General features: G+C 39.5%; 1 protein-coding gene across 1 annotated transcript in view; it reads right to left on the reverse strand.

Moving 5' to 3' along the window:
• The window catches only part of caln1 (calneuron 1), a 73,760-nt gene that overhangs the window by 30,792 nt on the left and 29,417 nt on the right, over nucleotides 1-13,551 (reverse strand). The window contains exon 4 of the mRNA XM_036559594.1: nucleotides 12,272-12,384. Coding sequence (XP_036415487.1) covers nucleotides 12,272-12,384 — 113 coding nt within the window. The remainder of the gene's footprint in view (nucleotides 1-12,271; nucleotides 12,385-13,551) is intronic.

Genomic DNA, 13,551 nt, shown 5'->3' on the forward strand with positions numbered 1-13,551 from the left:
GTGTGTGCCCACTGAGACTGTGGTAGTCATGGGGGGGAAGGTGAGTCACTGGATCCTTCAGCCTTCAGCCATTTCAACAGTCCACAGAGCTCCACAGAGCTACATTACCCACCCTTCAGAGAAAACAACAGCACAAACATGAGAATACTCCTGAGCTAACTGTGCCACTGTGATGTAACAGACGGTGCAGTCATGCTGCTCTGAGCAGCTTTGTGAAGGTTGAAGGGCCAATGTGTTAACATCTGCCATTAGCTGTTATTGCTTTTGTGCTGTTTTTTTTAATACTGTAACATAAAAATAAGTTGGCAGCAGAAAAGGGTAAAGAGCTGTCAGAGGTTTTTTTTTTTCATTCGCATATGCCACTAGGCTTTCAGAGGTCTTTTTAATTTGTCTTAAGTCAACAGCAAGGAAAGTGGTGTTACACGTTAAATACAATGCAAGAGGCGCACATTATGCACGAGGGCTGAGGCCAAGTGCTTTTAAAGTTCTCTACAGCAATCTGGAACACCTAACCACAAAAGCTTCTGTTCGAGGCAAATCTGCGATTCATGTTTGCTGGTTAAAGATGAAAGTGCGTCACACAGCTGAAAACAGAAGGGGCAGCCATTTTGCAGCCTTCATTTTGTCCATACTTTTGCAGAAAATTGTGTAAATTTAATGTTGCCCAAGTCCAGCAGAAACTGACACACAGATCGATCGAACACAGAGGCACCACACAGTCCTGTACTTAATAGGGTCTTGAACTGGAAACAGAGAAATGAAAGATGGATTTGATGTTTAAACCATTATGTTCATGAAGATATGAAGTGCTAAATAATGTTCCATATGTCCACTGGCTGACTGAAAGGGCAGCTCTAACACTGCCACTGCTGACCTCAACACTGAAAGGGCCACAGCCACAAGGGAAGAGAAAAACCAAGCTGTTCTCCAGCCACTACATCAAATCAATGCGCTTCATGCAATATTCATTTTATTTTATTAGTTAAAAAATGATGACCAGAAGGAGGCTTGGCACAAAAGAACAGGCATGAAAGATTAATGCATGTTATTTATGAGAATCAAATTCAGTCGCTCTTGTGTCGGAGCAAATCGAGACCACAGGGAGTCTGAGGACTCTAGAAGTAGCAAGGCCATGCTTAGCATGTCCTCTGCTGTAGGACAGGGCGGACAGAAACGCTGAGCTGACAGAGTATGGCCTTAATTGTATTACTTAATCATTGGATTTCTTGTAAAAGCAGAAAACAAATTAGCTGGCAAATTAACATGCTTCCACGCTGCCAATTCTGGTGAGGTGAGATTTCACACTTGCCGGGTTAACTGGGGAATAGAGGACGTTTAAAGTGCATTTCAAGACATGCAGCCACCATTAAGCCCTGTAAATGGAGCAAATAAAATGCTTTGTTGAATACAAAATTGGTCAGGGCTGGTCAGGGATATTCTTATCCCGTCAGGTTTGATTAAGTCTGTGGATCATACTGCAGTCTACAATACCTTTCACAATATTTTTGATAATGTATCTTTGCCTTCGGATAAATGTTAAAAAAAAATTATAAAAGCATGCTAGTGCTGTGTGACTTCATAGCTTTCAAATAGCTGTAGTTAAAAACAATATAATAAGTAAAAAAAATGTACATGTCCAGAAAGATGAACAAAGCTGTAGGTGATTCTAAAAGGAGTGAGAAATCTTTATTGCATCATTTACAAAATGTAGAAATTGGGACAAGAACCCCTTCATATAAGCATCAGTCTGATGCCAATATTCTTTAAGGCAAATACCTGCAAATACTGATATGGTTACGATATCATTCTGCATACCCAGTTTAATTTAGCACTTAGAATGCTTATTACTTAAAAAGTGTTGATCAATTCATGACGTAGACAACCTAACAAAATAATACCGTGAAATAAATAGCAGTTTAGTGTAGAATTCACAGCATATATTAACTCAAAAAGTTACATCAACAGGACCAGAAACTGGACTCAAGGTTTGTGGACTTCTGCTATAGCCCTTCTTCATAAGTCAGTTTCAGACCACAGAGTGACAAATAAATTCTGGTCAACAATCTGACCAGTGATAAATGGGGTAGGGCAAAGTTTCTTAATCCTGCTCCTGGTAACCCACAGTACTGCACAGTATCAAGAATTCATTGATTCACACCTCATCTAGCTCATCAGCTGATTACTGAGCCTTACATGAGCTGGACCAGGCGTCTCATTTATCAACTGCACAAGCTTTTAATTTTTTTCTTTCTGTGTGAGAATGTGCATATATTTACAACTACTAACGAACTGCAGCAGCACTGCTGATCCATGCGTACCAGCGCAACACACATTGACGCGCTAACACGTCAGTGTCACTGCAGTGCTGAGAATAATTCACCATCCAAATAGTACCTGCTCTGTGGTGGTCCTGTGGGGGTCCTGACCATTGAAAAACAGAGTAAAAGGAGTATGTAGAGAAACAGATGGACTACAGTCTGTAATTGTAGAGCTACAAAGTGCACCTATATGGTCAGCGGAGCCAGTAAATGGACAATGAGTGTAGAAACAAGGAGGTGTACTAAATGAAGTGGCCAGTCGGTGTGTGTAATTGAATTCTTACAAGTGAAAATGTATTTTTGCACATGAAAACTAAATTTTTACATGTAATAATTTAGTTCAACTTTTCAATGGGAAGTTTTTTACCATATATAGATATTTGAGGGCATTTCTTCAAGTAAATGTGCCTGTCTGTGAACGAGCAGAGCAGTATAGGATTTATCATTGTTCACTGCATATGCACATTTGATAAATACCAATTTTCTGCATACTGCATACTTATACACAGATTTAGAACAAACCACATCACAAACAGTTGGCTCCAGACTGTAATTGTACACCTATAAAGTGGACTGGTGCTCGAAGTGTCCACTGAGTGGAAATACAAACTAGGTGCTTGTCATAGCTTGTCATATTTTCTAATAGATGGTGAATGTACGTATGATCCTATGGATTCACTTGATGTCTTTGAGATTAAAATGAGTGTCACATTCTTGTTGAGCCACAGAACTGCTCCTATTTTTCATAATTAGATGACAAGTTAAATCACTGGACGGCCTCCAGGACTGAACTGATGCCCACATAGGAGTCAAAGAAGAGATGCTATGCCAAGAGTATAATAACTGTCTGCCTCTGACCCACTGCAAACTTCACATCACAAATCTGTCCTCCTGATGTGGTACTTTGAACGGTTCACTTCAAATAAGCCTTGGCCTTTTCATGTCAGTGGACATCAGGGCAGAGCAGTGGTTCAAAGAGTGGCCAGCGCTGAGACAGAGCTTTAGAGAGAATCATGAGGCCAGCCTCGGACTAGGCTAGAGCCACCCATCATTGCTGCGGGGGGTCTGCACTTTGTCAACAGCCTTCAAAGACACACATCATCAGCTCCCACTCAGCCAACACTGAAGTAGTATGACTGATAGAGCTGTGAGGACTTTAATGATTGAGAAGCTCAGCGAGGGACACAAACTACCACAACAAGTTTCAACTGGGAGGATGAAGCGATGATGACAACAACAAAAACAGCAAGCTCTCCAACGTTACAGTATTTATTACAGATGTCTTGATCCAATTTTTTGGCCCCCAAAACTAGTCTGATGTTGGCTGATAACGTTTGGTGCTCACTTGAAATACAAATAAAGTTAGTAAAACCAACTCAGTTTAGGTGAGATTTGTTAGGCTGCCAAATAGTGTGACACTCAACTCATGTTGTTTTTTTGGGAAACTTTTTTGAAATGACAGTTTAATAGTGAGGCTACACAGTGCTTTACAGTCTGAACTTCTGTCTTTTTTTACTACTTACATAAAAAAAAAAATTCACAGAGGTGTGAATACGCCACAATTTTTTTGATTTTGTTTTTTACACAAGTCACGACTCGCGAGTGAAAAATGAAGCAGGAGTACGTTTTGTACATGCTTCTAGTGGCATCCCACTTATAGCTAGTAGCAAAAACAGACTTGAAGCATACCCATTTGCTCCTTAGGGGTAGTTTAACCATGTTTTAAAGGTCTATATCGTGGAAAACCTTTTTTGTGATTTTTCTTTTTTATATAAAAGACTTTGACGCATTAGATAAACATCGCTAAAGTTTCAAAACGTGCCATTCACTCCCAGTTAATGTGGTGCATACATGGTGACTAAGCTGCAAAAAGCATTATGTATTTGGCCTACAGCAGTTTAACGTCTAAGCCTATTCATACTGAACTTATAAGCAAGTGTTTCTGACCTGACAGCTTTTTGAACGAGGGATAATACAGGACATAGTGATTATAACTATATGGGTCTTTAAGGAACAGCAACAAAAAGCCTATTTAATTTTAAGGGATAAAGAGAAGATGAAAAATGGTCACGTTACAATGAATTGTGTGTGTGTTTTTTTTGTAATAAAACCACAATACAGTATAAGTGGACCTCAGGGGGAATATATAAGATGTAGGGACACGGGCCCAACGAAAGCTCAAACTCAGCTGAAACACTGGAAGTGCAAATATTAGTTTTTTTAGGCAGCTTTTTAATTTCTAAATACACGCCTCACTGTTGCAAATAGTGCCGTAAAATGAGAGAGGTGATTGGACTGGGCTAAATACAGTCAACACCTGAACTGGATTGGCTCTGATTCGAGGCTCAAAATGAGACATCCCTACTACTTACTTTTCAAATGCCTGAAATTGTCTGCACCAGTGTTTCTGCAAAAAAAGCAACCACTTCTTGAATCAACAGGTAGATCAATAGGCTAAGAAAAGAGCACTGCTTTGTCTTTTAGTTGAGGGTGTAAGTACGAAATGTTGAGATGGAGCAGTAGGACCATAATCATCTGCCTCCTGCCGCTTCGTGTCACTCTATTTGGCAGCTTCTCATCAGCCATTCCACCTACATGTCGGTTCTCTACTTGAAAACTTCCTGTACAGGGCAGTCTGGTGAAAAATAGCACCAGTATACTTTACAACATTCACTGTACGCTGTCAGAATTACCACATTGCCACACTGCCAGAATAATTAGTCTAATAAATACACTGGCAGTACTGAAAGCTACACAATGGTTAACTGGGAAAAATACACAATCTGAGTGATGCTTCTACATTATAAAGACAGACTGATGTGCAAAAAAGGGTAAAATAAGCAAAGTGAACTAAATTCTGATAAGGAGTTGATATTTTAGCATGCCCCTTGAGATTCCTGCCCTCGTTTCATTGATTTTCCACCATAAATATGGACATTTAACTTCAGAAAGAGGGAAAAGCAACAAAGGCTTTTGGGAACTACTGCACTTCTGAGAAATCACAATTGTACAGAAAAAGAGGAAAATCTTTTCAATATTTAATAGGAAGAAACAAATCTTAATCAAACATTCACTTTGTACCTAGCATAATATCTCAGTATTGTTGCACTCCCTCCCTTTTAAAACCTTTATTTTTACAAGATTATTTTTACGTGCAGTTATCGTCTTTCATTGGTGATATATGGGTGCATAAAGGGTACAAATCCTAGCTTGGGAAGCATAAATATTCACATAACAGTGACAGGAGATGACCAATTATTTGAAATTACCATTGCACCAATGTTCACGAGCCTAATTACGTAAATTTTAAAATGTGATGCCTTGGTTTTAGATAAAAAGGTGTCAAAAATCAAACTGTAAGTGCATCAATAACTTTCTAAAGCAGAGAGATGGTGTTTTTCTTCCAAAGGTCTCACGACTGGATCTATCCATCACTCTGATTAGTCACAATGTTGTGAAGCCTTATATAAGTGGATGAAAACTGTAAAGGTGTTTAAGTTCAGCTCAAACAAAAATATCAATTATTTTTCCCCCTGAAAGCTAGAGTGAGGAAAATATATAAATGGTTACATGGTTATTTTTTTCTTGTCCTCAGCTATTTGATAATATCCCCCACATAAAGGCAAGAAAAAAAATCTTCGGCACAGCTATACCGCCATCTCCCCATTTTCTTTTGATCAGATTTGTGCTAGGGGCTAAGCCAGCTTTGAACGTCCTTCTATCAGACACTTTTGCTAGAGGCCTCAACACTTCACCATACAGCTAACATTTCAAAAGGATATGACTTTATCCTCAGTTAGAAAAACTCTTCCGTTATTCCACAAGCCAGGGCAACAGTTGTGATGCATGAGAACGTCTCAAGGTTAATGTCGGTACTCTTTACGGGCCATTGGATCTCAAACCTTCAGACTGTCAGCAAGACGTATTGTTCCCGACGCACCGAGCAGTCGTGTCACGCTGCTTTGAAGTGCAACAGACAATAAGCATCTATGGTGCCCCTAATTTTCTCATCACGCCCCATTGAGGGAAGCCCGCGTGGATTTGTCATTTTCCCTCCATCAAAACCTCCTCGACTGAATCGCCATCTTATTAGCCGGGCTCAGTGTGGTCCCCCACTCCGGGAGCGATTAATAAGTCTGACGCACAGTAGTAATTAAAAACACTGAGACGTGCATTAGCTCTTTGTGTGGCGACGCAAGGCCAAATCCTCCACAGATCAACAGGGCTGCAGGGAGGCTGAGGAAGCTGAGGATTCTGGGATGCGAGCGGGTTTTGACTGCTCTGATCTGAAAGCAAGAAAGGAACGATCGGCGAGTGCAGGCTCTTTATCTGTGAGTTCTATCGAGCTGGCACTTAGTGAGGCTTCACGCGGAGCTGCGCAGCAGAAGCCACTTTGATGTGTCCAAAACGCAGTTTTCTCCCGCTGTCGTACGCGAGAAAGGAGGAGGAATTAGTTCAGTGGGGAAGCGCTCTCTCCAGCCCTCACTGCTAAATGTCTGGTTTTGTTCTGGAGGCCTTGATTAACATATTTACAACTACAGTCAGAATTAGATTACACATAAAGTGATCAGTGCTAATTTGAACACAGTAAGTCAGTGATAAGGGTCTATGGTGAGAAAATGGAGACCAAAATCAACCCCCAGATTAGCAAAAGGTGGTCCCAAAAATGGGATCACGCTGATACACATCGTTGCTGTCCAAAGAAAAAAAGACAAATATCTCTCAAAATGGAAACTGAACATGGGTGGAACATGTTAGTTAACTTTATTGTAAATTAATGACAAAAGATTTTATTCCAAGCGGTTTTAAAGCATTTCTGTTGGCCCCATCATGAATTTTACACACAATGTAATATGAACCTGCTGAGCTCAAATGATGTAGAAAAGTGTAAATTGAAAACAATGGAAATACTTCTCTTTTCTTTTTTGGACAGCAACAGTATTCATAAGATACATGAAAAAGTCTATTTTAACATTTTAATTGATGAACCAAAAATGGGACCAAAAATGAATCTTTTTCTAAAGTTACTGATTGTACCTTTCAACTAGTCCTAATTACACATTTTGAGAGGATTTGTAAATGAGGGTAGTAATTATTTGACCATGAAAAAGGACAGCATTGCCATCACCATAATCACCAACTGGTTTTTGAGGTAGAAACAACCCTAGCAGTAATTTGTAGTAATTTGCAGAGGACCTTAGGATCTTTTTTTCAGTTGTCATCCAGCCTGATGCTCAGTGACAGAGACTTCTATTTCCATGGCTGTGTGGAACTGGGTTTCAGTGTTTAATTCTCCATTGATTTCTCCAAATGTCTGCATAATTAGATGTTTAAGAAGTACAAAGATGTACAAAGTACTTCAGAGTGGTTTGATGTGAAATGCTCTGCTCTAGAGAAAATGAGTGTCAGGAATGTGCACAGCAGTGGTGATAGGAACCAGACGTCTGAACGGTTTAAAGGAGAATTACATAGATTTTTTTTTATTTCTGTCTATTTCAGTCGTTCAGATGTAAACAAACTGACTCAGGGTGGTTTGATGTAAAATGGTTCGCTGTGTATAAACATACTGGACTTTACAGTGGTGGTGATGGGAACCAGAGGATACAATGTCTACGACATATTTCTAGCTATTCTATTGACTATCCAAAAAGACCAGTGAACCTACACGTGTCTTTGGATCTTTTAGATGTAATGTTAAAAAAATGGTGAAATAGTGGTTTAAAAAAAGGTTCTACTTTGCCCTTTAACCCCCTCCATGTACCACGTCACCTCGAATGGAAAAAAATAGGCCAAACTCTTAGCAAAACTATGATAAAACATTGTATTACACTGAGCAGCATAACCATTTCATGTGATCGCTTTCTGTGAGGGAGTTTGAGATGTCAGACATCTGGTTCCTATCACACCTGTAAACAAATCTGATTAGGTAAGTTTCTCTAGAACACAGCATTTCACACCAAACCACTCTGAATGACTTTGTTTACAACTTTTAATTATGCAGGAATTTTGTAAACATACAGGATGTTTATTTTTTCAGATTTACCACTACTTTACCACCATCAACATTACATTTAAAAACTCAGAAGACACATGTTGGTTCACTGATCTCATATATATATATATATATAATATATATATATATATATATATATATATATATATATCAGGCCTACAATGTATCTACAGCCTCATAGACTTCTCTGGTATACATATGTATTATGAGACATCCAAAAAAACACAATAGCACCTTCACATTTACTGCTTGACCTGATATACATGACCAACATCAATAAGTAAGAGATGTCCCCGCCTTCAGCGGCGTGGGCAGAAAAGTGATGCAGCCTGTGATGGAGCAGGTCTGATACAGAAGGGCGGAGGAGCAAATAAATACTTAACGGCGGCGTCCTCCAAGAAGCCTGGGGAGCCATTCATAAAACATAATTAAACCCACAACGGCTGAGCCTGGTGCTCTGAAGTGACCCGTCCCACTGGTGCTTCAGGAGCTGGGGTCGTTCTCTGTGCTTTATGGAAAGTTAAGGCATTCTAATGTATTCAGATAGCATCTGCTGGGACATTGGAGAAGGAGCTCTTGGTCATGAACGGAAAGCTCATTCAGTCTCGCCCCATCACTGTTTGTCCTCTCCTCCTGTGATTTATGGTGGCAGGCTTGGTAGTGAGAGTCTGATAATAGTGGCACACTTTGACTGTGCCACCAGTCTCCAGGTCCTTATGAACCACAGAGGATGATTAACTTCAGTAAGCGTCTGTGTTTAGCAGGACAGGTAAACTTAAAGAACTGTTACCACAGTATGTTTGTCATGTTTATGAGTAATGTTTATGAGCGATCACCTATGGGTTAGAGATATGTTTATTAATTATAATAATGGAGTGCACACTCAATTTATGTACCGTCATCCCACCATAAACATTCTATGCATAACAGCCTCGACTGCTCACAATTAGAGAACATGTCTGATGTAAATGATGTAATTTCCTGATCTGAAACATCCACCTAGCTAACAGTCTTCGGTGAATATAACGTTCGCACCGTCATTAGTTAGTCAAGCATTAAAAGTGGCACATAAAATCAAACCACAGCGTCATACTCCGTTGTATTACAGTTTTAAAGCAACACAAAGCAATACAAAACCTCATTAACATTGTGGAAGATATTGCTTTAAATTAGTCTATCAAAAACAGTCTGTTGGCAGTAAAATGTCTGAGAAAGACTGTAGATACAATGAAAATTTCTAAATCCAACAAGCCTGGCTGAGCATCTGTCATGCAAACTCATGCAATTCATGTCTAAAAGACTTCAAACTATTATCCAAAAGAAGGGATATGCAACAAAATACTAACCTAAACAAAACATTAAATACAGTCATATGTAAAACATTTCTAGTCAAATCTGCATTTATTAATGAAAAAAATGTACATCCTCTATATAGAGTACACTTAAATATGACATTTTTCTGCATATTTTTATCCTGCACATTTTCTATTTATTAAAAGTAATATATAAAATATAGAAATATAGAAAACATAAATATAGAAAATGTAAAATGTGCCATAACTCTTGCACAGAACACACTTTTTGTAATATGTTCAATTCAGCAAATAAACAGTAATTGTGGTTTAAAATGTACAGAAATGTGTTCTGAGTAGAGGATGTGTTAACTTACTTTCACTTTAACAAAACATGAAATTTGAAAAGGGGCACCCAAACTTTTGCTTATTTCAGCTTATTTATTTGCTTCATTATATTGGCATTTTGTTGAGATTTTTTTCTCTTTAGCCTAGCTCCCTAAGCTTAAGTTGCTATACCAAGTTGCTATGCTAGCCATACCAGAAGATGGTATGGCTGAATTATATATGAAATTAGACAAGGAGACAAGTAGAACTGACTTTAGTCGTCTCAGATGTTGCCACCGAGCTCTCAGGCCAGAAAGGCGGGAGTCTGAGCTGAGAACACCCACCAGCCCCTAAGCGCTGAGTACTGAACCAGACAGCACTCGGAGGGGGTAGAGCTTAGTCATCACACGCTCTATTGTGCATTAAAGCAGGACTGAATGAGTCAGATGGCCCTAGCTGAAAATGCAAAGAGGAGAGTCAATTGCTGTGCTTAATCGCATAGGATCCTGGTGGGAATCACAGTGTTCCGGGTGACTTCCTAGCACCTCTTTCCAAAGCCGAACAAGACGTAATGATAAATTATAACTACAAGACAGCTCAGTTAAAGGAACAACCAAGATATGTCAATTTAGCACTACATGACTGCTCCAAGAGTATGCTGCAGTTCAAGGAGAATTACATCGAGGAAACGTTCGGTGCTAGGATGCTAAAGCAGCTAAAGTACACCCAAAAATTAGCATTGTTCCTAAATCAGTAGACAGTTGCTTTCAAATTTCAAACGTCTTATTTGATTGGCTAAGACAAAAGGGGTAACACGAAGATTGCATAAATTAAATTTTCCCTGTTGAAGTCGTGCTTAGAAGAAATGTCGAAAAAACAAATAAACACCATTTTCCGCTTAACCCAGATCAGCCAAGACAGGTTTGGAAGACAAATTTTGCTTCTTTAATTTAGAACTGGAGTGGCTAACATTGCTATCAAACACTCGTACTCAATAGTCACCCAAATAGCACAAATCAATTGTGTAAAAATACATCACCGAAACATCTCTCAAACCACATCCAGGTCTTCATTAAAGTCATGCAGACTCGTCAATCGGTTTAGGGCACAGTATGACTTACTGTGAGCTACATAGGTGACCTGTTTCAAACAACAGGATCTGCATTCACAAACCACATCAGGAGAACCAGTACTGATCTAAGATCAGTATTTGTGACAACGACAACCACAGATATTGAATAATCTGATCCAAGATCAGTCCTGCTTTGTGAATACCAGCCTTGGTTTTGTCTGAAATGGTGGTGAAGGTTTGTTTATTTTTCTTCGTAAAAGTAAGACTTCATATGTAAGAAAGTAACATTTTTATGTCACACTGTACTTTAAACCACATCAATAAGTCTGCACAACCTTAATGAAGGCCTGTATGTGGTCTGAATGGGTTGAAAGAAGTTTTGGTGGTATATTTTGGTGATGTACAGAAAAGCTCTGGGCTATATGGGTGACTATCGGGTTCTAGTGTTTGTTAGCAATGTTAGCCTCGTAGCTCTAGTTTTAAACTAAAGCTACCTTTTATACATTTTAGAGAGCTGAAGGTGTTTATTAATGCGGTTTGAAAGCAGGATTTCAAAGAAGCTTGACAACTGCAGCCAGTCTTGATCATCACTTTAAATATGTGATGGTTTCTTAAAATAAACATCCCCACTAGCAAAGAAAAAAATCTCTTATTCTCTATCAGACAGATCGCATATGGAGAAGGTCTTCCTGTCCTCTGCAGTCTGTCAGCTGTTTGAATGGAGAGCACTGACATGTCCTGACAGGCTGGCTAAGGTCAGGGGCACCTCCCTCTGACAACTGGGCCCAGCACTCTCTGCACTTCATCTTCCGCGATAGAGTCAAACAGCGCTCCATCACGCTGTGGAGCTGGAGCTGCGGATGCTAGTACAGTATCTCTCCTCTCTCACCATGCCTGATTCCATCCCAGCATGCTTCTACTAAACACATCCATCACCCTGCCTGATCAGACTAGCCTCACCACGCCTGCAGGATTACACAGCCGTATCAGCATATCTGATCGCTGACACCAAGCACACACTCAGCAGTGGAACAATGTGGGTACATCATCCATACGTAAAGCAGATTCGAGATAGCTGAGTCCTGACAATCCATTCGCGACTTATACCATATATACAGCATTTAAAGATAGCAATAATCCACAAGCGAGATCAGCAAATGCTTCAGGCAATGCTTTGTAGATCCTTATGTTGATGTTAAGCATAAGCATTTTTGTGAAGATATGTAAATCTTATGCTATGGATGCTTACCTGCCAGAATATGCTGTCTATTGTATTTCCAAGGAAGCCTTCTCGCGTTTCGGAAGACAGAAGCTTTGGGCCCAGTATCGTCATGAACTCGTCAAAATCTACCTGTCCGTCTCCTGCAAATAAATTAAACACAGACTGGTTGTCGTCACCCGCCTCAACTATTTCCAGAAGATAGATAAATAGCCAGACAGATAAAAAGATATACAAACAGACACACAGACAGTGTGAATGGCATTACATCTGAAAAACTGTCAACATTCATAGCATACAATATTAGTCAAAAGTTTGGACATGCCTCACTCATGTTTTATAAAAACATGTTGATCTAAAGCAGGGGTGTTAAACTTGGCTCCTGCCAGGCCACAGCTGCGCAGAGATTAGCTCTTCTAAAAGCCCCACTCACACTAGTGTACTGAAAGCAACTGCAATGGAATTTGGTGAAATTAGTTTTTTTGCATCACAGATCTCTGGGGTGAACAAATTTCATGGACAAAACTCCACGTCAAGTTCAACTTTGGTGAACTCTGACATGCAAATTCACATTCTTGACCAATAGTGCTGCCATTTTGGCTCCACTGACCCCTGAATGGGCGATCCCTGAATGCAGGAAACAATACATTTTGCAGTGAGTAAGAACCACCCTTTAAACAGCTCTTCACCATTGGCTATAAATAAACATATAAAATGGAGACTGTATGATATGCAGTTGGGAGACTGTTTTAGATAGTAAACCTACAGCTGTTTGCAACAGTTTGGGCTTCCCTGGACAAATGACATATCTTGTTTTGTTTATTTTTGTAGAAAAAAGAGGAACACAACATCTGCAACAAACCTAAAGATAAAAAATAACATGTTTCTGCAAATGTTAATGCACAGTTAGGGTAATTTTTATTAACGTATAACAAAAAAATTAAATAGTAATAGTGGCATGTGCAAAAGTTGGGACATCCTTCCAGTTGTAAAGTCACAGAACTTAATACACTTGTTACACCTTGACTGACTCATCAGCACTAGTTAGGCGGGTCAAGAATTGTCATTAGAAGTTGTCAACTCATGACAATTCCAGAGCGTAATAAATTCTCTGACTCTTTAAACCTTGAGCTAACACTCAGCATTACTTGCACTAGCATGATCTGCATGGAAGACTCATCAGAAAGAAACGTTACCATACTTAAGACCCACACAGGTCAGGGTCTTAAGTATGCGAAACAACATAAAGATCAACCAGAGCCATCTTGGAAACATGTGCCATGGACTGATGAAGTAAAAATGGTCATCAG

The sequence above is a fragment of the Colossoma macropomum genome, unplaced genomic scaffold (genome assembly GCF_904425465.1).
Source record: "Colossoma macropomum unplaced genomic scaffold, Colossoma_macropomum, whole genome shotgun sequence".
NCBI classification, from domain to species: domain Eukaryota; kingdom Metazoa; phylum Chordata; class Actinopteri; order Characiformes; family Serrasalmidae; genus Colossoma; species Colossoma macropomum.